General features: G+C 39.6%; 1 protein-coding gene across 1 annotated transcript in view; it reads left to right on the top strand.

Annotated features, from left to right (window-relative positions):
* Positions 1 to 25,266, top strand: part of LOC127946141 (cadherin-7) — a 107,246-nt gene that overhangs the window by 20,187 nt on the left and 61,793 nt on the right. The window contains exons 4-5 of the mRNA XM_052542469.1: positions 12,253 to 12,372; positions 17,453 to 17,620. Of these exons, the coding sequence (XP_052398429.1) occupies positions 12,253 to 12,372; positions 17,453 to 17,620 (288 nt within the window). The remainder of the gene's footprint in view (positions 1 to 12,252; positions 12,373 to 17,452; positions 17,621 to 25,266) is intronic.

Here is a 25,266-nt window from a genome sequence, read left to right as displayed (position 1 = left end):
GTCAGTGTCAGCTGGTATAAATGAGGATGCAGATGTTTATGTTGAGCCCAATATACTAGTGGATCCTCAGATCTTGTGAGATTCAATTCGGATAAATATTGATTTGATTTGATTGATAAAGATTGTTAGTAGTCTGTGCATGCTCGTGCAGTGCTCGATAATGCCTGAGCATGGAGGAGGTGTTATTGTTGCATGTCAGCTCCTTTAGGAACAGCAAACATTTCACCTAGAAACATAAATGAATAGACATGATCTAATTATAATACTCACTATAAGGGCTGTATAATATTTCAAGATAGTAAAACAATAATAATAATAATAATAATACACATACCTTATTGTGACCAACCATTTAAAAAAACTCCCAGACAGAGGAGGATTCCTCTTTCTTGCTGGCTCCATTACAAGGAAAAAGGAAGATGTCACAAAAAGCAAACAAATCCAAAAAGACAATCCAAATCAAAAAGCAGTCCAGTCCAAATCCAAAAAACAAAAACAAATCAATCCAAAAAAATCTAATTAATATAAAAATACTATAATATAATGACTTTAATAATAACAATATACTATAACTAATATAACCTGATATAATCTAATAATATACAGCCCTAACACATATATGACACAATAACGATGACGACACAACTATCTAACTCTAAATCTGACTCGCTGACTCTACTACAACTGATTCATCTACTCCTGACAACACCCACAAGGTGGCGTGAGTTTTGAACCCCCTTTATCCGGAAACGACACTTCACACAAACCGAGGCCTCGTTTGTCATCAGTCACGTGATTTCCATGTTAACAACACAAGCCTCAAATCGCAGCTTCATCTGGCACGCCCCTTTTTTCTCGACACAAGCTCCGAAGCCTTGGTTCAAATGTCACATTACTAGAAACTGGGCAGTCCCGCTATAGGCAAATGCAAAACCAAGGGCCACTTCAAAATTTATTTACCAGGGTAAGACACCGTAATTAAACCAAACTTTCCTAGCAATGACATTCACACAATAGTCTATTGAGAAAATGAGGCAAAACACTTACAAGCTGCTGTTCTTAACTGTTGTTCAACTGTTTCTTCTGAAAAAGGCTTCCCAAAACAGCTAAATAAGTACTTTCACTGGCTTTGGCCATGCCTCACTATTTACCAGACCGAAACTGGGCAGTCCCGCGAACTGCTGTCCTTATCCGTTGCTCGACTGTTTCTGACATACATGGATTGCCAACTGTAAAGGCCACAACAAAACTGTGGCTACAGATGAAATGCACAAATCAACAAAGATGGTAGACTGTCATACATATAAATAGTAGTCTATGCAAGTCTATGCAAACTAGTTTGGCACAACCATTCAGTATAATTGCTTTATCTGAAACATGGATGCATAAGGAAAAAAAAAGAAAATTTTTAGTTTGATGGATATGATTTTGTACACATGGACAGAAAACATGAAGCAGGAGGAGTTGTTGGATTCCATTTTAGAACCGGTTCCAAATTTCCAAGAACCAGGTATTCAATAAGACGCGTGCATTTCGATTCTGCTTAACGATTCCTGCATTCGCATTTCAACTTGATCGAAAACTATTAAGTGCAGGAACGGAAAGAATTTGCGCCCTGTTCGTGTGCAGCGCACATGATTCGAAGCACAAGTGTGTGCACCGAGAGCAGCGGTCGGCGGTCGCACTGCGGGTTCCCAGTTTGTGTCCGTTCTCGGACCTTTGAGCCAAAACTGACTTTTAGATTTGTCGACCTATATACAGAAAACTACATCAGTATATCATCATAAACACAGCCATTTTTGTCTTACGTGAAAGTAAACTGATGAGAAAGAAAACACATGTACAGCATTTTGGCTTAAAGGGACAATAGCCTAATAGACGCGCTGCCTGTCATTAATGTTAAACAAAGAACACAAGAAAATTATTCACGAATCATGACTGAATATATTTAATAATATTTAATTGATTAATCTTTATTTTATTCATAAAAAGAAACTATGCACGGTTTTAAAACTTTTAACTAGTTTCTGTACCTGAAATTTTGTTTAGTTGTATTTATGACATTGCTAATTGATTTGTTTGTTCCGATCTTATTACAGATTGTTTACTTGTCTTAAATACTTTAATATTTGAAGTGTATATTAATCAGGGCCCGGTTCCCCGATAACGCTCACTCTTAGCGTGCTAAGAAGACCTCGAAAGATATCTTACCAAAGTTGTTTATGTTCCTAAGTGTGATCCTCAAAGTGTCCCTTAGGAAGCTTCTTAACATGCTGCCTCTTATGTCCAATGTTACAAGAGCGCTGTCCAAAGTGAGGGTGCTGAATTAGTTGGTATCGATTGCTCAACCATGTCTCGACCTTGATGAATCTCTCTGCAGCAAAAAAAAAAAAAAAAAAAAGGTAGCGTTGGCCTTCAGGGCTTAAAGCAAAAAAGCGCAGGTCTGAGAAGGACCAGCAGCTCCATAATGAGCTGTCTTGGGAGGCGATTTTTTTTAATATAGCCATGTCCGGCAAAACTTAAGCCCTTTTGACATTTTGCCTAATAAAAAAATAATTTCCACGTCCGGCTCCGTCTTTGATTCAATACGTTCAATTCAATTCAAAAGGACACGTTGGATCCCAACCCTATCTCACGGTGAATTCGTACTAATTCGCACGATTTAACCAAGTGGCTAAATTGTACGAAATCATACGAGCTGGCTCGTACGAAATCGTACGATTTTGTTCATCACATTTAATACACCCCTGTGTAACAGCGAATTCGTGCTAAATCGCACGAATGTATTAAATCGTACTTTATCATACGATTTTGATCATCGCATTCAAGAAGTGTTACCCAGTTCTCGTTGTCACAATATCGCGTTATTTATCAACATGTTTACGCACACGGCACGCCACATCTCGGTGAGTAGGCTGTACCAGACGGTGTTTCGATATAAAGTTCATTATATGTGCTTTATTAATCCATATCGGCTTCTAAATGTTCTCTGAATTGTATTGGAGCTGGCTCGTGCGAAATCGTACGATTGGTTCATCGCATTAACACATCCCAGTGTATCAGCGAATTCATGCTAAATCATACGAATTGTTTAAATCGTACTATATCATACGATTTTGTTCATCGCATTCAAGAAGCGTTACCCAGTTCTCGTTCGCACAAACATTGCGTTATTTATCAGCAGCTTACGCATACGCACGCGGCACGCCACATATATCGGCGAGTATATACCAGGCGGTGTCTTTTTGTTCGAAATAAAGTTCATTATATTTGTTTTATTAATCCAGATCGGCTTCTGAATGTTCTCTGAATTGTATTGTCATCAATATTACATTATTTTGGTTCAAAATAAGTTAAACCCACCAAACACATTATCAATTAGCGTGTGACTGCTAGCATCAGCTTTAACTGAACGTGACAGATCTTCGATCATTTTATTATATTAATATTTTTTTCGAATTAATGGAAGTAGTAACTACCACTGTACTTCCACTGTGGTATTTGTGTTTGGTACACAAATTTTACCATGTTTTTACCGCAGTTAGCCTACTTCTACTGTGGTACTATTTTGTAGTAACGTTAACTTACAGTAACAGCAAACGTTACTTTGCTTTTTTTTATCAGTTTTATTTTATTGCCATATTATTTATTTATTTTAATATACAGTCTTATGATTGTGGGGGGATCTCGGGATTTGTTGTAAATAGTTATACACACAAAATGTTTAATAAATAAAGATTCAGAAAATATCCTAAAGTTGGAACTTTTTTTTTTTTTGTCTTCCAGTTTCTTCACATACATCTCTTACTCCATCTACACACGCTCTACATTTAAACCAACGGCTCTTTTAAGAGCCATCACTTGCTCTCTCTCTTACTCTCACACACACACTCTCTCTCTCTCTCTCTCTCACACACACACACACTCTCTCTCGCTCTCACACACACTCTCTCGTTCTCACACACACTCTCTCTCTCTCTCTCTCTTACACAATACACACACACATATACTCACCCTCTCTCACTCTCTCTCTTGTACACATTCTCTCTCTTTCTCTCACACACATGGCACCTGGATCCACAACACGCCAGTGTAGTGCTTGCTACAAAGAAATCGGCAGTGCCTCCAAAACCTGCAAGTACTGTGGAATAAACAGGATGTGTTAATGCGATGAACCAATCGTACGATTTCACACGAGCCAGCTCCAATACAATTCAGAGAACATTTGCATTAATAAAGCACATATAATGAACTTTATATCGAAACACCGTCTGGTACAGCCTACTCACTGAGATGTGGCGTGCCGCGTGTGTAAACATGTTGATAAATAACGCGATGTTGTGACAACGAGACCTGGGTAACGCTTCTTGAATGCGATGATCAAAATCGTATGATAAAGTACGATTTAATACATTCGTGCGATTTAGCACGAATTCGCTGTTACACAGGGGTGTATTAAATGCGATGAACAAAATCGTACGATTTCGTACGAGCCAGCTCGTATGATTTCGTACGATTTAGCCACTTGGTTAAATCTTGCGAATTAGTACGAATTCACCGTGAGATAGGGTTGCTCTGCTATAGCTGGTCGCTTACTGGACACAACCATGATTACCCATTTATAGATCTTAGCCATTTAGAGTCAAATTTTTTGCCAGATTTTAATTATCAAAAAAAATTGCCAATTCGCTTTAATTACATTACGAAAAAGCCTAGGCTAATTACCACCATATAAGTTCTGATACCACAAAGTCAACTTCAGAAATACGCCTGTATCCATTGCAAACATAATTTATTAGGAGTCTTAATAAAATAAATAAATAAAAATAAAATAATAATAATTGTTGAGCCACAACATTGTCAACATACCATAGTTTGACTTGTACTGCACTGATTTCTAAAGACTGCTTTACAGTAGCGTCTTGAGCTCAAACAACGCTAAGAGAGAGCTTACGAATGGTCTAGAGCAACCTTACGAAAGTGTGACTAACAGAAGATATACTTAGCGTATGAACATTTCGGGAATCGTGCCATAAGGTTAAGAGAGAGGTTAAGGAATAGGTTAAGCACTACTTAGCGATAAGAAAGTTTTGGGGAACCAGGCCCTAGTTGTTTTTGCTATGAAATTTTCTTCTTCTTTTTTTTTTTTTAAGCACAGGCAAAATTCCTCTTGCAGTGTTTTGTAGGCTGCTGATTTTTCCTCCTCATTTTATTCAGCTGCAACAGAATGCTTTGTAAAAAGACAGATTTTTTTTTTATCTTATTGGAATCGAAAATAGGAATCGAAAAGAATCAGAACTGATAAAATTCAAACGATACCCAACCCCCTAAACACAATCTACAGCTTCAATTTGTACGCTAAAAATCACTAGACCTACAAGGATAACGACCCATAGTGCCACACTAATTGACAATGTTCTAACAAATGAAATCTTTAATGATGCTATAATTGGAATATTAAAGAAAACAGAATTAATGATGTTTGTTAATGCAAATTGAAATAAAGCTGGATGGAGTGAACATTGAAAAGGTTAATGAAATAAAAAATTTAGGAGTCATAATAGACAATAAATTGAATTGGAAACCACACATTAGTCAGGTTTGGAGTAAGGTTTCAAGGAGTATAACAATAATTAGTAGAGCAAGGCAAGTTTTAAATCAGAAGTCTTTACGTATGCTCCATTGTTCATTAGTTTTGCCATATTTCACTTCTTGTGTAGAAATGTGGGGAAACAATTACACAACAACAGTTCAGCCACTTGTCATTCTACAGAAGACATTTTTAAGGATCATTCATGGGGCAGGTTATAGGGAACATACCAATATTTTTTAATGGAGTCCAAATAGCAAAAATTAAAAGATTGTGGATTTACACACGTAATGATTTACCTCAAAATGTACAAAAGTTATTTACTCTGAGAGAAGAAGGGTATGTGTTGAGAGGAAAATTAAATTTCATATTACCAATGAAGTTGGTAATAAAAAGTTCTATAAAACAATTCAGGAAAATATTTAAAGAAATTATTTTTGAATGTTATAAAGAAGAAGGGAAATGAGTTGGTTAAACTAGAAAATGTTGCTGCTAACATATTTTGTATAAATGTATGAAAATGTGTGCTTGTTTAGGGTTTTGGAAAAAAAGTGGATAATACCAAAAGTAGTAAACTAATGTATTAAGAGTTTGAAAGAAAGGATGGGAATTAACAAGGGTTAAACTTCATCCCACTACTTTAAGCAGCGGTTAATTTTAATTGTTTGATCAGTTTTCTTTCGAATGTCTTTTGTACACACTGTACAATTTTATTGTATGCTTGAAATAAAATAATAATAATAATAATAATAATAATAATAATAATAATAATAAACAACAGTAGTCCAGTCTGGAGGTCATGAATGCATGAACTAGCTTTTCTGCATCAGAAACAGGTAACATATTTTGTAGCTTGGAAATATTTCTAAGATGGAAGAATGCAGTTTTTGTAATATGGGAAATATGGTTTTCAAAAGAGAAGTTGCTGTCTAATATTAAATTTTTTGACTGTAGAGGAAGTAACAGTACATCAGTCTGTTTGCAAACTGTAGTCTACTGGATTCTGTGTACTGTTTTTGGGGTCCAATAGTTAATATCGGTCTAATCTGAATTTAATAGGAGAAAATTATTGGTCATCCAATATTATATATTTTTAGCACACTCTGTTAGCTTAGATAATTTAAAAGTTTCATCTGGTCTCATTGAGATATATAGCGGAGTATCATCAGCATAACAGTGGAAACTAATCCCGTATTTTCTAATATTATTACCAAGGGGCAACATGTATATTGAAAACAGAAGGGGACCTAGGACATATCCTTGTGGCACTCCATATTTTACTGGTGATAAATGAGATGAATCCATTTAAATAAACAAAATGGTAGCAATCAGACAGGTATGATCTAAACCATCTTACAGCCTGCCCTTGAATACCTGTATAGTTTTGTAATTGATCTAGGAGTAGGTCATGATCTATGGTGTCGAACACAGCACTAAGATAAAGTAAAACTATGAACTAGATGCAGCCTTGATCTGACGCAAGGAGCAGGTAATTTGTAATTGTAACAAGTGCAGTTTCTGTGCTATCGTGGGGCCTGAAGCCTGACTGAAATTCTTTATACAGATCATTTTTTTTTGCAGGAAGGGCTCAATTGAGCAGACAACTTTTTTTCTAAAATTTTAGACATAAAATGAAGATGTGAAATAGGGCTATAATTTGCCAGTTCACCAAGATCTAGTTTTGGTTTCTTAATAAGAGGCTTAATAACCGCCAGCTTAAATGGTTTTGGTATGTGACCTGAAGATAACGACAAGATAATATTGAGCATCTAATAAACATGTTGGTTTAGATACAGTGATAAGTTTATTTAGCTCCTCCTGTCCTACAGTTGTAAAGCACTGCAGTTTATCTTTGGGTGCGATGGATGAAACTGAAGTGTTAGACGCTGTAGAATCTACATTCACGATTGAATTTCTAATGTTATCGATTTTATCAGTAAGTCATTACTATTAAATGTTGATGGAATATTTGAATCAGGTGGCGTCTGGTAATTTGTTAATTTAGCCACTGTGCTAAATAAAAACCTTGGATTGTTTTGGCCATTTTCAAGGAGTTTGTGGATATGCTCGGCCCTGGCAGTTTTTAGAGCCTGTCTATAGTAGCATGTACAGTTTTTCCACGCAATTCTAAAACTTCCAAGTTAGATTTCCTCTATTTGCATTCAAAGACTACAAGTTTCTTTCATTAGAAAGTGAGTATTACTGTTATACCATGGCACAGTACGTTTTTCTCTAACCTTTTTCAGTTTAATGAGGGCAACAGCTTCTAATGTATTAGAGAAAATAGTGCCCATGTTGTCAGTAATTTCGTCTAGTTCATGTGTATTTTTAAGTACAAATAGCAGTTGAGATCGATCAGGCAGGTTATTTGCAAATTTGTCTTTGGTAGCTGGAACAATAGTTCTGGCCAGATGAGTGGGCCCGGTGACATTTTGCTTGACTTCAAAATAGTTTATTAGGTCAGTAAACGCAAGTCCTAATGCAACATTTGTATTATCAACGTGAATATTAATATCTCCCATGATTAGCGCATTATCAACTGTAACCAGAAAGTCTGAGAGGAAATCTGCAAATTATTTTAGGCAGTGATCCTGACACGATGATCGTCACCACGGGCGTCGTGCTGTGAACCGTCTCGATCTGGCTCCTGAAGTCCCTCTTCAGGGTCTTCGTCCGCCGCAGCGTGGTGTCGTTAACCCCGGCGTGAAGCACGACCACCAGAGAAACAATGAGTGTGCGCTTTACCTTCGGCTAACGTATCACGGACCTGTCGGACGATGGAGTCTCCAATGATCACAGCGTCGTGTCCCGCCTCACGGAGGGGAGCGAAGCGGTTCCGGGTGGAGATCTCAAAGACCGGAGGGGGAGAAGTCATCACCCGGGGCCTGGCACGCGTCCTCCACTGTGGATGCAACCAGGGTCCATGGTGTCCAGGCTCTGGAGTGAAGGACATCTGGGGAGATCGCGTCCTGGGTGCACTGGGCCTGTGCAGAGAAACACACGGAGTAGACGTGGTGGGACTGTTAACAGCATGCTGTATACTTAACACAGATTTGTGAGCATCAGCCCGGGATGATTCCAGTGCAGATCTCCGCTCTGTCAGCTGGGCCTGCTTCACCTCCAGGTCATGAATCTGCTTCTCCACGGCCTCGAGCTGCATTCAACGTGTCACTCTCCTGCAGTCAAAAGGTAGACATTCATCCGCCATTAAAGCAAGTAACAGGGAGTACAGCAATGGTAATGTGTGTGAATAGAGCATTAGCAATGACCAACAACCACGCTTGCTGATACTAACGGGCTATAATCTAATAGCGGACCCAGGAGATCAAAATAAAACTGGCGCTCTGTTTTTGTTGTAGAATACAATAGAGGATATAGATACAATATAGTCCTTTTTTTTTTGGAGCTGCTCAATGTCAAAGGCTTTATGTTTGAGAGCACCTATGTAATGTGATTAACAAGCGTTGCTCAAAACAAAATCACCAAAAATGCCTCAGATTTCACGTGTAAATGGGGATCAATCCATAAGAAACAAGAGGCATTATGAACAGAGTTAGTACACAAACGAAGGGAAACAAACTCATGACAGACGGACACAGTAATGAGTGTCCGGTGAAGAAATGAACATGAACTTATTTGATTATAGATAAAAAGGAGTTGTTTGAATCACAGGAAGATGAACTGCAGCTTGAAGATCACTTGCCCAGAAAGAATACAGCTGCAAGGGTGAAGGAACCAGCGGTCAGGGAACCACAGACAGCCAGGCAGGGCTGGAGGGGGAGGACACAGACAAAGACACCACAAGACAGGACAAAACAACTAGCACACTAGACAACACAATACGGGGAACAATAAACTCCTTCCCAAAAAACAGGGAGAAAAAGGTAAATAGAAACCAAGAAAAAAAAACTAGAGAAAAAAATAAAAAGGTTAGGCCCATACGAGTAAATGCTAAGGGAAAATACTAAACTTGACTAGAGACTTAAATCTAGCAAAAGATTAGAAGGATAACTCTTTGATAATAGGTGAAAATGAACTTCAACTAAAAAGGAACTAAAAGAAAAGACCTAGGGGGAAAAAATAACTCTTGAAGAAACAAGTAGCTGGACTCAACAAGAAAGTCCAAAAAGCAAAAACTAGATTTAACTAGAAAACCTCAAAACTGCAAAAAACACGTTGGGCAAACATACAGCCAAAACCAACCGGCAGCTACAAGAGGAAAGAGAGCACAATAAAGAAACATACAGCGACATGAGGAAAAGGTGACAACACTCTGACTAATGAGGACTAAACAAGGGGGTCTGACCTGGGGAAACAAGGAGGTGGGACAAGAGGAGCATGTGGCAGACACAAGAGACACAACCATGTGCTCAGGCACAAAATAAACAAAGACACATTGAACAAAGACAGTACAAACAAGACTGTCAGGGCAGGATCCTGACAGCCATTCGCTGTTGCCGGCTAAAATTCTATAGGTCAAAAGAGAAAGCCATATCCAAACATGATCCAGAAGCGCAGGCATTTTCTCTGGGCCAAGGCTCATTTAAAATGGACTGTGGCAAAGTGGAAAACTGTTCTGTGGTCAGACAAATCAAAATTTGAAGTTCTTTTTGGAAAACTGGGGCGCCATGTCATCTGGACTAAAGAGGACGAGGACAACCCAAGTTGTTATCAGCGCTCAGTTCAGAAGCCTGCATCTCTGATGGTATGGGGTTGCATGAGTGTGTGTGGACTGGGCAGCTTACACATCTGGAAAGAAGAGCACCATCAATGCTGAATGCTATATCCATGTTCTAGAACAACATATGCTCCCATCCAGACCTCATCTCTTTCAGGGAAGACCTTGCATTTTCCAACATGACAATGCCAGACCACATACTGCATCAATTACAACATCATGGCTGTGTAGAAGAAGGATCTGGGTCCTGAAATGACCAGCCTGCAGTCCAGATCTTTCACCCATAGAAAACATTTGGTGCATCATAAAGAGGAAGATGCAACAAAGAAGACCTAAGACAGTTGAGCAACTAGAAGCCTGTATTAGACAAGAATGGGACAACATTCCTCTTCCTAAACTTGAGCAACTTGTCTCCTCATTCCCCAGACGTTTGCAGACTGTTATAAAAAGAAGAGGGGATGCCACACAATGTAAACATGGCCTTGTCCCAACGTTTTTGAGATGCTGATGCCATAGCTTTCCACTTAGGGGACCCCAGTGGGGGAGGCAGCTTCAACTTCATTGCTGTCGCATTTGCCTCCCTAAAACTTCCCGACAGCTATCTCAAAAGTACTAAAAAGCCCAGATGGAGAAACCAAAACATTGAGGAGAAAGCTTTTTTTCCTTTATTTTCCCCCAATTTCAACAAGGTTCAGCCACAGGTGTCTCTCCACGGCCACATTGATCAAACAACTGTAGCAGCGGCCCATTTTAGTGACCTAGAGAGTGAGATCACCGCAGCCTCTCTGTGAGAAGCCCACATTAATCTAATGATGGCCTAGTGTAGCCAGTCATGAGCCTATTAACCTATTAAAAAGAATTTTATTTAAGGGTGTTCCGATCACGATCGGCCGATCGTTAATGCGCATCTCATCAGTAAAGCCGGTTCTCTTATCAGCGGTAAATTCCATCAGGTGCGTGATTTCACATAGAGCACCTGTTACTACACAGAGAGAAGCTGTTTATTTGCGCATCTTCTCAGTTAACAACTGAGTCTACATTTAACAAACTACAATATGTACAAAACTCGGCCGCCAGGATATTGACTGGTTCCAGGGTATGCAATCACATCACTCCAGTTTTGGAGTCCTTACACTGGCTCCCAGTCCGATTCAGAGTAGATTTTAAAATTATCATGCTGACATAAAGCATTGCATAGCTTGGCCCTTTATTATTTATCTGAGTTGTTAAATACCTATACCCCAACTCGGAGACTGTGTTCTTCACAATCCAACTTGTTGGTTGTTCCTCAAACACGCTTACGATCTATGGGTGACAGGGCCTTTTCTTCATATGCTCCTGTCCTTTGGAATTCTCTGCCTCCTGATCTTAAGGAAGCACAGGGCTACGGAATTTTTAAAGGTAGACTTAAGACTTATTTTTTAAAATTGGCATTTGATTGTTGATGTTACTTTTATTGTTTGACCTTTGTATTGCTTGTTTGTGGACAGCGCTTTGAGAAGTTGCCTTTAAAGGCGCTTTATAAAATTAAGTTTATTATTATTATTATTATTATTATTATTATTAAGGGCTCTGTGTAGTAACATCTGCTTTATGTGAAATCACGCACCTGATGGAATTTACAGCTGATTAGAGAACCGGCTTTTGATCGGAGCACCCCTAATTTTATTGGCAGTTTTCTTCCTTAACACTAGGGATGCTAGAGTGTTTTATGGTACCTTAAGTAAAGCCATGGGGTATTTAAAAACAACATCACCTAATTAAACTCAAAATGCAACTCCAACTCCAGATATTATGGCTATGGTTATGCTTTTGACAATTGCTAATTACATAATTGTCAAAGTCAGAGAATGAAGGAATATCTACAATACACTTGATTCAGCTTATGAGCTTGTTAGTAGAGAATCCAAGACCTGGAATGAATGGGTCATATTGGAGTTAAAATTCACTAGCTTTTTGTTTTGCTTATTTTCTGGATGCACAGGCACCATGGTGGTTCAGGTGACAGCGACAGATGCAGATGACCCCACCTATGGCAATAGCGCCAGAGTTGTCTACAGCATCATACATGGACAGCCTTACTTCTCTGTGGAACCCAAGACAGGTAACCTTATATTTAAATGTATTCATTTATATGTATTCACCTAATTGAAAATGTATTTTGTATCTGGGTAGTTAACGTTTAAACTTTTTTTTTATTTTTATTTTGGACTTACGGACTGTGTTTTCGATTTCATTCAGTGAAAGTGAATGGGGACATATGCTCAGAAAAATGGATCTTACAAGTAACCCATATGACTTGTGCGACGTGTGCTGTATTACAGTGGGTATAGAAAAGAATCAGCCCCCTTTAAAATAATCCCTTTTTTATTTTTATTACATTTTTTGCTTTGCAGCCTGAAATGAAAAGGGACACTTTATTTTTTTTATTTTGTTTTTGTTTTTGTTTTTATCCAGCTGTATATACTCAGTGCAACTTACAACATCCAAGTGAAAGATAAAACACCAACATGTTAGAATTTTTTTTTTATAAAACAATCACAGAGTTGGAAAAAGGATCACTCCCCTGCATCATTATTTTGTTGAATTGCCTTTTGCTTTAATTACAGCCTTTTGTCTGTTGGGATGTGTCTCTACTAAGTTTGAACATCTAGGCTTGGCAATTTTTGCATGCTCTTCTTTGCCGAACTGCTAAAGTTCAGATCAATCTGATGGTGAATGTTTGTGGACTGCAGTCTTCAAAGTCCTTCCATAGATTTTCAGTGGGGTTTCAGTCTGGCCTCTGACAAGGATATGCAAGGAAATTCACCCTTTTCTCCTTCAAACACTGTGTGCCCGGTTTTGCTGTTTGCTTTGGGTCATTCTCATGTTGGAAGCTAAACCTTCTTCCCATTGACAGCTTTCTGGCAGAGGGCAGCAGATGTTCCTCAAGAATTTGTCAGTTTTTTTCCCTGTCCATTTCTCCCTCTATCCTGACCAGTGCTCCAGTCCCTGCTGCAAAGAAACACCCCATAACAGGACATCACCAGCTCCATTCTTTACTGGAGGAATTCTGTTATCCGGATGCTGACTGGATTGGGTCTCCACCAGACATATCGTTTGGTGTTGAGGCCAAATAATAACTCATCTGCCTCCGAAAATTCAAAGTGTGTTTTGGCAAAGCTCAGTCTGACTGCATGTGGCCTTTTTCTTGAGGAGTGACTTTTTTTCTTCTTTTACCCTCCCACACAAGCCACATTTGTTGAGAATTTGTAATATTGTTGTATTGTGCACCAGATGATCACTCTTTGTCATAAACTCCTGCAGCTCCTTGAGAGTTGCTGTAGCTCTTGGTTGCCTCTCTGATAAATTTCCTCTAGCTCTTTCGTCAGTTTGGAGCGATGTCCTGATCCAGGGAGGGTGTGTGTTGTTCCTCCCACTTCTTAATAATAGACTTCACTGTGGTTTTCGAAGGCATTGATAAAGCCTTTGAAAAGTCTCAATTTCCCACTTGTGCCTGTCCACAACTTCATCCCAGAGATCTTTTTACAATGTCTTACCACCCATAGTTGATTGTTTGCTTCAGTTGCTCTAGCAAGGACTGGAATACTATAGGAAAGCTTTTTTATGCTGAGCTGAAAAATTATATTGCGAGGGTGCTGCATTGTGCTTGCTGTGGTGGTCTGCATGCTAGTGTTTGTTTTTTTTATTCTCATTTTTCTCTCTTTTTTTCATCCACAATTTCATGGTTAGATTTCTTCCCTTATTGTGTTACATCACTGCTCTTTTTTTTACAGGTCCATAACTCAAGTTTAACAGATGTGTAATCCTGTATTTCCATCAGTTGGACTGCAGAGATAACGTGTATGAGATCAGTGGAAACTAACAGGGACTTGGGGCAAAAAATGCCTTTGCACAATTAAACTAAATTGATTACAAAAGATTGTTTTATGTGCACGGGAGTATTGATGGCCATGTTTTTATGTAGGCAAGCCTTTAGTTAACTGGGGCCGTAGTCTTTGTGGAAGATTGGAAAGAAACTCTGATACATTATGAGGCTATCATTAACTATTAAACCAATTAGTGTCTGCAAGGGAATGTGTATCTTCATTGCATTAAAAGCAGAGCTAAAATAAATAAATAGAACTCTAGCTTAATGGACACTGCAGTCAGTTGAATATATTCAGCATCTCTTTTAAACCCTAAATATGAACAAGTGATGCTTGCCGAGCAAACACTAAATCACTATAGCCCCTATAGCAGAAAACACAGGACATATTAAACTATTTCTTCTGAATCTTGACTTGCTTTGAGGGTGCTTTAGTTTGTGTGTGTGTGTGTGTTTGTGAACGTGTTGTTAATACTGTACCTGCAGCAATCTCATTACCCAGCATCCTACTGTGCTCCAGCTGCCACCTGATTCCATTGATTCCATTTTTAACGGAGTATGAATATGATACTTTGTATTCTATATAAATTGTACTATTGCTGTCAAACATCTCAGTTACGTTTGGTAATCCCTGAAAGAGGGAACACAGATGTCACATCAGAAACCGACTAATTGGGATATCGCTTTGATAGACCAATCTACTTCGATTTGTTAACTAAACGAGCCAATGCACATTTGCATGCAATTATTGCATCCAACTGCTGCTGATCACAGCGTGATTATAAGGTAGCAGGTGCAATGCATACTAGGTTTTTTGCTGAGGAGACGAGCCGGTGACCCTGGGGCTCAGCGGTGGTACAGCAACCGTGGCTATAGGAAATTATGTCTCCGTTTCTCCTACCATGGGTGCTACCCCTTGCAGTGCCCTGTGTGAGCTGCCTGCACCCCTATTAGGTGTAGGCCGGGCCTTGGAACCAGTAGTTCCAGTCACCGTTGTCAAAGCACTACATCACTGAATGAGATTGGATAACACTGGGAAAACGTACCCATTTCACTTGGAACAGGGACGTTATGAAAGCCCCATCCTTCCCGAAGGAGTTTTCAGAAGCAAATATACATATATAGCACATATAGCATCCGTCTAGTGATTATAACCCTCTTGGGAAGGCAGAAGTTTTCCCGGGGAAACATGGGCTTTAAGGCTATACTGTGGACTATACACATACTGTACTCAATATGGAACCCAGCCATCCATGGTTCTCACATATTCATCATGAATGCCTGGTGCTGGATGTCCAGCTGCCTAGGGTGATGGATGATCTCAATAGGGTCTATAGTATGGACACTCTGGAGCAGTTTTAGCAAGCCAACACTAACCAGGGAATCTCAGTGCCACTACCTGCTTGAGGTGAGAACACTGAAGGATACTGGCTCTACATGAAGGCTATAGAACCTAGTGAACGTGTTAGGGGTCGCCCAGCACGTAACTCTACAAATATCTTTCAGCGAGGCACCACAAGCCTCTGTCATAAATGCAGGTCCCCTACCCTCTTCATGGAGACCAGTGCAAGCAGGAGCATAGTTTTCAATGGAAGAAACTGAAGTAAAGGGTCGAATGGGCCCTGCTGTAGTGATTTTAGCACTACAGGGCACTGTCTGTTCGTCTGAATTGACTTTTTGCCTCTGTGACTTTCGTGAAGACACAGGGAGACAGGGACAGCCAGAACAGCAGTAGTGAAGCGGATATCACAGAACTTGGGGGGACCTCCGGTGAACTGAATTGCATAGCGGAGGCTGATGGTCCACAAAAGCCAGTGAGATGGGCTGGCTATGCCCAGCTCGACGGCGCCACTTGCTGGAGGCTGTTGTGGATGTGGCACATGCAATTTACACTCATCGGACAGCTCTCCCTCTGACATCTGGTAGAAGGAGCCCCAATGGATACCACTGGTACGCTCTTTGAAGAGGGCCCAGCGCATTCCATGGGTCACTCCACTGGATCTGAGGTGTAAGAGGAGTGATGGTCCCCAAATGATTGGTTCCCTGTGGGGTTTGTCACCACAGTAATCCTCAAACCACCCACACTACTACTGGAAGTAGTTCTTGTCTGCCGACCACTAGAACGAGCCCCAGAACATGACAGCAGCAATGGGAGTCTGCTCCCCTGAAGCTAGCAGAGCCTGGTTCGCAGCTCCGAGATGGTCATCTTACTGCAGTGGGAACATTACTCATCCACGAAGGCCACTTCAGTATGCTTGATGCCCAGACACGTGAGGCAGCAATTGTGACCATCACCATCACCAGCACCCACCCCCGTGAAGCACTTTTAGAGATATGTTCTCTTTAGGAAATGCTCTTTTAGTGCTGACACGCACAGAGGAACTGGCCACTTGCAACACGACAGGGGGTAGAGCAGCCTAAAGTGCTCAACCCATTCGACTCGGGAACGATTACCGCTGAAGCACCGCCTTGCCAACACACGAAGCTTCCGAGAGCATGCTGAACTCGTAGTTCACAGCAGTCACAGTTGAGCAGAACGATGGTAATACTCGGCTCCAAAGCAAAAAGCTGCTATGCATTGCACCTGCTGCCTTTTTATACTCGCACTGTGATCAGCAGCGGCTGGATGCAATAATTGCAATAATTTTTAGTTTACAATTGAAGTAGATTGCTCTATCGAAGCAATATCAAAATTAGTCGGTCACTGATATGATGTTGAGAGTGACCAACTGAAAGGAAACTTAATACATTAATTCATATGATTATTAGAATTTATAACTATTAGAATGTATAACTTGCTGCACAAAAATGACCTAAATAACAATATCAAGTAGTTTTATTCAGTGTTTGCTTTTGTAAAATTTCATTACATAAGAATAATGAATTCTGTTTAGCTATGATAAATGGTCCACTTTAGCCATTTACAGACTGCTGTTGTGCTGAGTGAAGAGTTGTGATAAAGTGACCCAAGTATTGACAAATGTGTTCTAGCAGTTGTAAAATGTAATGCTTAAAAAAAGAAAAAACAGAAAAAACTGTAATACTTAACAACAAACATAAACCAGCTATTTCAAGTAGTTTTTAAGAGCACTTTTAAATTTACTAAAATTATTTGCATAACTGTTAGATCAACCCATATCAACTCAACCAAATATGAACCCATTACTGGATTATGTAGAAGGACAATTATTTGAAAACAATAAACAAAAATAAATTCCTGTTGTGGGTGATTTTTGGGTGTTTTTAGATTTAATTATTTTTATTTCTTTGCACATCAGTATTGACCTGCAGATTAAAGGCTCTGTGTTTCCCTCAGGCATCATACGGACAGCCCTGCCCAACATGGACAGAGAGACGCGTAACCAGTATGTGCTGATCATTCAGGCCAAGGACATGGTGGGTCAGATGGGTGGCCTGTCAGGTACCACCTCTGTGACAGTCACGCTCACTGATGTCAACGATAACCCTCCATGCTTCTCTCGTAGTAAGAGCACACAGTGTCTTTCATGCATTTGCCTCACATCTTGACATCTCATCAGCCCTCATTAAGTGCTACTGAAGTACATGTTCTGTTGTGCTGAGTGAATTGGTGTAATTTTGTTAAAAAACAAAAGAGGAACATACTTGCTACATTTTCGCATGTGGTGTTTCAGTGCAGAAGGCTGTTTTAAAGTTCTATAGAGCTTTGGAGAAAGTATTTTGTGTTCGTCCTGAGAGTGAGTTGTGTGAAATTGGATGAGCTCTCCAGTTATAATGGACGAATAAGTGTCTTATTGCACCGCGTAAACATAAAACCACATCTGCATTTTTGATTGGAGAAACGACAAGCAAACTATACTATACACTGCTCAAAACTTGCGTTTGAATCGTCAGTGGCAAATTCTTTAAGATGTTAGCCAGCATCCCCCATTATGAGACTCACAGCTGAAAGTGCCCTACCTAACTTAAAATTGTAACAGTTCCTTACTTCAGTGTGTTACCCCAGCACCCCCCCCCCAAATCAACAAAAATATTTACCAACTGTATTGAAGGGTTCTACAAACTATTTTTGTCATTAAACATGCCACTGTGTAGTTTTTCAATTCTTAAACACTAGACAGAAACTTAGCCAACATATAAGTGATTTATTTGAGCACTAGAAAGATACAATAAATTTTTTTTAAACTTTGTATGCCTATTACAGAACATCCTGAGACTGCTAAAAATGCAGAATTTACAATAAATTAAAATGAAAATACTTGCTGATGTGCTGATGGCCAGTCATAGAGATGGTAATAATACAAATGCGCCATAAAGTCAATAAATCACACTCTATTCATATAGATGGCGTTCACATCAATAGCCATGATTACACAGTAATAGTGAGCTGATTTGCACTTAAACAGATGGTAATCATGCAGATACATGCACATTCAACATAAAACACACTCACAAATAAATGTATATATATATATATTTTAAATGAAACAAATCAAGAAAAAGATTATCGCTAAGTTCTGCCTCCATAAGAAGACAGGTGCGTCAGTGCGCATCTCACGAGCTGTCACGAGAGAGCGCCAGAATTCAAATGAAAAATCTTGTGCCTTTAATTTTTTTTTGGTGGATCATCTCATTCTGTTTGTGACCCTGTACGCTACAAAACCATGCTGTTTTTTTAATCAATCACCTTTATTTATATAGTGCTTTAAACAAAATACATTGCGTCAAAGCACTGAACAACATTCATTTGGAAAATAGTGTCTCAATAATGCAAAATGATAGTTAAAGGCAGTTCATCATTGAATTCAGTTATGTCATCTCTGTTCAGTTGAAATAGTGTCTGTTTTTATTTGCAATCAAGTCAATGATATCGCTGTAGATGAAGTGACCCCAACTAAGCAAGCCAGAGGCGACAGCGGCAAGGAACCGAAACTCCATCGGTGACAGAATGGAGAAAAAAACCTTGAGAGAAACCAGGCTCAGTTGGGGTCAGTTCTCCTCTGACCAGACGAAACCAGTAGTTCAATTCCAGACTGCAGCAAAGTCAGATTGTACAGAAGAATCATCTGTTTCCTGTGGTCTTGTCCTGGTGCTCCTCTGAGACAAGGTCTTTACAGGGGATCTGTATCTGGGCTCTAGTTGTCCTGGTCTCCGCTGTCTTTCAGGGCAGTAGAGGTCCTTTCTAGGTGCTGATCCACCATCTGGTCTGGATACGTACTGGATCCGGGTGACTGCAGTGACCCTCTGATCTGGACACAGACTGGATCTCGTGGCCACGGTGACCTCGGAACAAGAGAGAAACAGACAAATATTAGCGTAGATGCCATTCTTCTAAAGATGTAGAAAGGACGGTGTTATGTGAAGTGTTTCCGGTTCCGGTTTACCTAATTAATGCAGCCTAAAAATCCTTTAACGGATTTGGATATTAAAAGCATATTAGTATGTTATGTGTATGCCAGGTTAAAGAGATGGGTCTTTAATCTAGATTTAAACTGCAAGAGTGTGTCTGCCTCCCGAACAATGTTAGGTAGGTTATTCCAGAGTTTAGGCGCCAAATAGGAAAAGGATCTGCTGCCCGCAGTTGATTTTGATATTCTAGGTATTATCAAATTGCCTGAGTTTTGAGAACGTAGCGGACGTAGAGGAGTATAATGTAAAAGGAGCTCATTCAAATACTGAGGTGCTAAACCATTCAGGGCTTTATAAGTAATAAGCAATATTTTAAAATCTATACGATGTTTGATAGGGAGCCAGTGCAGTGTGGACAGGACCGGGCTAATATGGTCATACTTCCTGGTTCTAGTAAGAACTCTTGCTGCTGCATTTTGGACTAGCTGTAGTTTGTTTACCAAGCGTGCAGAACAACCACCCAATAAAGCATTACAATAGTCTAACCTTGAAGTCATAAATGCATGGATTAACATTTCTGCATTTGACATTGAGAGCATAGGCCGTAATTTAGATATATTTTTGAGATGGAAAAATGCAGTTTTACAAATGCTAGAAACGTGGCTTTCTAAGGAAAGATTGCGATCAAGTAGCACACCTAGGTTCCTAACTGATGACAAAGAATTGACAGAGCAACCATCAAATCTTAGACAGTGTTCTAGTTTATTATAAGCAGAGTTTTTAGGCCCTATGATTAACACCTCTGTTTTTTCTGAATTTAGCAGTAAGAAATTACTCGTCATCCAATTTTTTATATCGACTATGCATTCCATTAGTTTTTCAAATTGGTGTGTTTCACCAGGCTGCGAGGAAATATAGAGCTGCGTATCATCAGCATAACAGTGAAAACTAACACCATGTTTCCTGATGATATCTCCCAAGGGTAACATATAAAGCGTGAAGAGTAGCGGCCCTAGTACTGAGCCTTGAGGTACTCCATACTGCACTTGTGATCGATATGATACATCTTCATTCACTGCTACGAACTGATGGCGGTCATATAAGTACGATTTAAACCATGCTAATGCACTTCCACTAATGCCAACAAAGTGTTCAAGTCTATGCAAAAGAATGTTGTGGTCAATTGTGTCAAACGCAGCACTAAGATCCAATAAAACTAATAGAGAGATACACCCACGATCAGATGATAAGAGCAGATCATTTGTAACTCTAAGGAGAGCAGTCTCAGTACTATGATACGGTCTAAATCCTGACTGGAAATCCTCACATATACCATTATTCTCTAAGAAGGAATATAATTGTGAGGATACCACCTTTTCTAGTATCTTGGACAGAAAAGGGAGATTCGAGATTGGTCTATAATTAACAAGTTCTCTGGGGTCAAGTTGTGGCTTTTTTATGAGAGGCTTAATAACAGCCAGTTTGAAGGTTTTGGGGACATGTCCTAATGACAATGAGGAATTAATAATAGTCAGAAGAGGACCTATGACTTCTGGAAGCACCTCTTTTAGGAGCTTAGATGGTATAGGGTCTAACATACATGTTGTTGGTTTAGATGATTTAACAAGTTTATACAATTCTTCCTCTCCTATAGTAGAGAATGAGTGGAACTGTTCCTCAGGGGGTCTATAGTGCACTGTCTGATATGATACGGTAGCTGACGGCTGAATGGTTGCAATTTTCTCTCTAATAGTATCGATTTTAGAAGTAAAGTAGTTCATAAAGTCATTACTGTTGTGGTGTTGGGAAATGTCAACACTTGTTGAGGCTTTATTTTTCGTTAATTTAGCCACTGTATTGAATAAATACCTGGGGTTATGTTTGTTTTCTTCTAAAAGAGAAGAAAAGTAATCAGATCTAGCAGTTTTTAATGCTTTTCTATAGGATATGCTACTTTCCCGCCAAGCAATACGAAATACCTCTAGTTTTGTTTTCCTCCAGCTGCGCTCCATTTTTCGGGCTGCTCTCTTTAGGGTGCGAGTATGCTCATTATACCATGGTGTCAAACTGTTTTCCTTAACCTTCCTTAAGCGTAAAGGAGCAACTGTATTTAAAGTGCTAGAAAAGAGAGAGTCCATAGTTTCTGTTACATCATCAAGTTGTTCTGAGGTTTTGGATATGCTAAGGAATTCGGATACATCAGGAAGATAACTTAAAAAGCAGTCTTTTGTGGTAGAAGTGATGGTTCTTCGATACTTGTAACAAGAAGTAGAATTTACAATTTTGGCTATATGAAGTTTACACAGAACTAAATAATGATCTGAGATATCATCACTTGGCTGAATAATTTCAACACTATCAACATCAATTCCATGTGACAGTATTAAATCTAGAGTATGATTTCGACAATGAGTAGGTCCTGAAACATGTTGTCTAACACCAATAGAGTTCAGAATGTCTATAAATGCTGATGCCAATACATCTTTTTCATTATCGACATGGATATTAAAATCACCAACTATTAAGACTTTATCTGCAGCCAGAACTAACTCGGATGTAAAAATCACCAAACTCTTTAATAAAGTCTGTATGGTGCCCTGGTGGCCTGTATACAGTAGCCAGTACAAACATAACAGGGGATTTATCATTAACATTGGTTTCTCTGGATAATGTTATATGAAGCACCATTACTTCAAACGAGTTAAACTTGAAGCCTGCCCTCTGAGAAATCCTGAAAACGTTGTTATAAATTGAAGCAACTCCTCCCCCTTTGCCTTTTAGACGCTGCTCGTGTTTATAACAGTAATCTTGGGGGGTGGACTCATTTAAAATAATGTAATCATCAGGTTTTAGCCAGGTTTCTGTCAAACAGAGCACATCTATATTATGATCAGTTATCATATTATTTACAAAAAGTGTTTTTGTAGAAATGGATCTGATATTCAATAAGCCAATCTTTATCATTTGTTTATCCATATTGCATTTGTTTTTTATTTGTTGAACCTCAATTAAATTGTTAACCTTAACTTGGTTTGGACGTTTTTTGTATGTTCTAGTTCGGGGAACAGACACAGTCTCTATAGTGTGATATCTAGGTGAAAGAGTCTCTATGTGCTGAGAATTAACTGACCTCTGTGACGGGAGGCAGCTAGCAGACGGTCGGTTTAGCCAGTCTGTCTGCTTCCTGACCTGGGCCCCAGTTAGTCAAGTATAAACACTAAGACTATGTGCCATATTTCTAGACAGAAGAGCAGCACCACCCCAGGAGGGATGAAGACCATCTCTTTTAAACAGGTCAGGTCTGCCCCAAAAGCTCGTCCAATTGTCTATGAAACCTATGTTATTCTGTGGGCACCACTTAGACATCCAGCCATTGAGTGATGACAATCTGCTATGCATCTCGTCACCACGGTAAGCAGGGAGGGGACCAGAGCATATTACAGTGTCTGACATCGTGCTTGCAAGTTCACACAACTCTTTAAAGTTATTTTTAGTGATCTCCGACTGGCGAAGTCGAACATCATTAGCACCGGCATGAATAACAATCTTACTGTATTTACGCTTAGCATTAGCCAGCACTTTTAAATTTGCCAAGATGTCAGGCGCTCTGGCTCCCGGTAAACATTTGACTATGGTGGCTGGTGTCTCTATATTCACGTTCCATACAATAGAATCGCCAATAACTAGAGCACTTTCATCAGGTTTCTCAGTGGGTGCATCACTGAGTGGGGAGAACCTGTTTAATGTTTTGATCGGAACAGAAGAGCGGTGTTTTGACCCACGACTACGCTGCCTCACCGTCACCCAGTTGCCCTGCTGCAGGGGCTCTGCTGGAACCGGACAATGTACAGGAATCCCTGAGCTAGACGCATCCAAAGCCATATCTAGAGCCCTAACATTCTTACTGTCCTCAATTAAAGTTTGGATGCGTGTCTCTAATTCTGAAATCTTCTCTGTCAGCCTAACTATTTCCCTGCATTTATCACATGTGAATCCCTCATCAGCGACAGAGATAGATAAACTGTACATGTGGCAAGAGGTGCAAATAACAATTGTAGGAGAAGCCATTACTCACCGTGCTTGATGAAATATTCTTACTGCGGTTGTTTGATGAACTTGTGGAAAACTGCAGCGTGAGAGAGGAGAGGAGAGGAGAGGAGAAAAGAAAACGCTAATGACAAGCTAACGAGTGCTAACGCTTTGCAGGTGTACTGCACTCACGGAAGAGTGAACGATCAAAGTTAATCTGATAAGATTGATCGATAATATCAGAAATATGGTGTGAATTAAGTTATATTTTACAATATAAAAAACAAACAAACAGACAGTGATAGTAAGAAAGATTATAGAGAAAAAAATATAAAATAAAAACAGCTACACAGAGCTATGATTAGCTACAGAAGGCCAACAGGAAGTAGAGAAAACACTGTCCAACAGCGACACCTGGCAAAGATAAAATGATACACTCCCATTTTACTACCAAGACACAGTTTCTGAGCATGAGTTATTCCATAATGGACACAAACAGTTCTGTCGCTGAAGAACTGAAATGTAAAGAAAGGAATTATGACCCATATCACAATGTTATTGCTTCGTTGGACTAAATGTGCTCCATGAGATTTTGTTCAGTGGACCCTTATCTTTCTAATTAGTCCGGGATTTACAGCTGTGGATGTGTTTATGACTCGTTATTACGACAAATCTGGTATTTACTCTGTTTTCATTCTTCATGTTTTGATGTACTGCTTACACAAATTTAGGAAATACATTCTTTATAAGCCTCAAGCAATTTCAATGGAAAGCTTAGGTCTTTATAATGATCAATAGTTTGTCAAGATTAAATTTGTCCCATTTCATTTAATCTATATGTAAATACTGACGCACAAGTTGAGGGGAGTTGAGAACACAGGTGTCAAAATATTTGGGTCGTACTGCTCTGGTAAAGTGTTGTAAATACAACTTAACCAGTGATTTCTTGTTGTGTTCTCTTGTGGAAGGCCAAACAAAGTAGTTTTGCTTCCACAGTAAAACAAACAGCATCTCAACTAGGCGGCAGCGGCAACAATGACTGCACCTCTAAAGACTCCTCTGTCAAGCTCATGAAGTTTGTGGACTACACTACAGTCATTGGTCTCATCCAGGACGGTGATGAGTCTGCTTACAGACAAGAGGTTGAGCAGCTGGCTGTCTGGTGCAGTCTTAACATCTTGAAGCTGAACACGCTCAAAACAGTGGAGATGATCTTGGACTTCAGGAGAAACCCCCTTCACTCCCCCACTCACCATCATGAACAGCACTATGACTGCAGTGGAGTCATTCAGATTCCTGGGAACCACCATCTCTCAGGACCCGAAGTGGGACAATCACATTGACTCCATTGTGAAAAAGGTCCAACAAAGTTTGTACCTCCTTCACCAGCTGAGGAAGTTTAACCTGCCACAGGAGCTGCTGAAGCAGTTCTACTCATTCGTCATTGAGTCTGTCCTGTGTACTTCAGTGGTTTGGTTCAGCTAGAAAATCAGCCATCAGAAGACTACAGAGAACGGTTTGGACTGCTGAAAGGATTATTGATGCTCCTCTGCCTTCCCTTCGAGATCTCTATACATCCAGAACGAGGAAAAGCCTCATCTTTGAACTTTTGCCATCTGGCCGGCATCTCAGAGCCGCAAATACCAGAATAGTCAGGCACAAGAACAGTTTCTTCCCCCAGGCCATCTACCGCATGAACAGTTAAATGTTCCCCACTTTCGGAATAAAATGTCCAATATCCTTATATTTATTTGTTACCCCTCCATTTTAGTA

This window comes from Carassius gibelio, chromosome A24 (genome assembly GCF_023724105.1).
Source record: "Carassius gibelio isolate Cgi1373 ecotype wild population from Czech Republic chromosome A24, carGib1.2-hapl.c, whole genome shotgun sequence".
In the NCBI taxonomy this organism is placed as follows: Eukaryota; Metazoa; Chordata; class Actinopteri; order Cypriniformes; family Cyprinidae; genus Carassius; species Carassius gibelio.
This window is presented reverse-complemented; position numbering and strand designations above follow the sequence as displayed.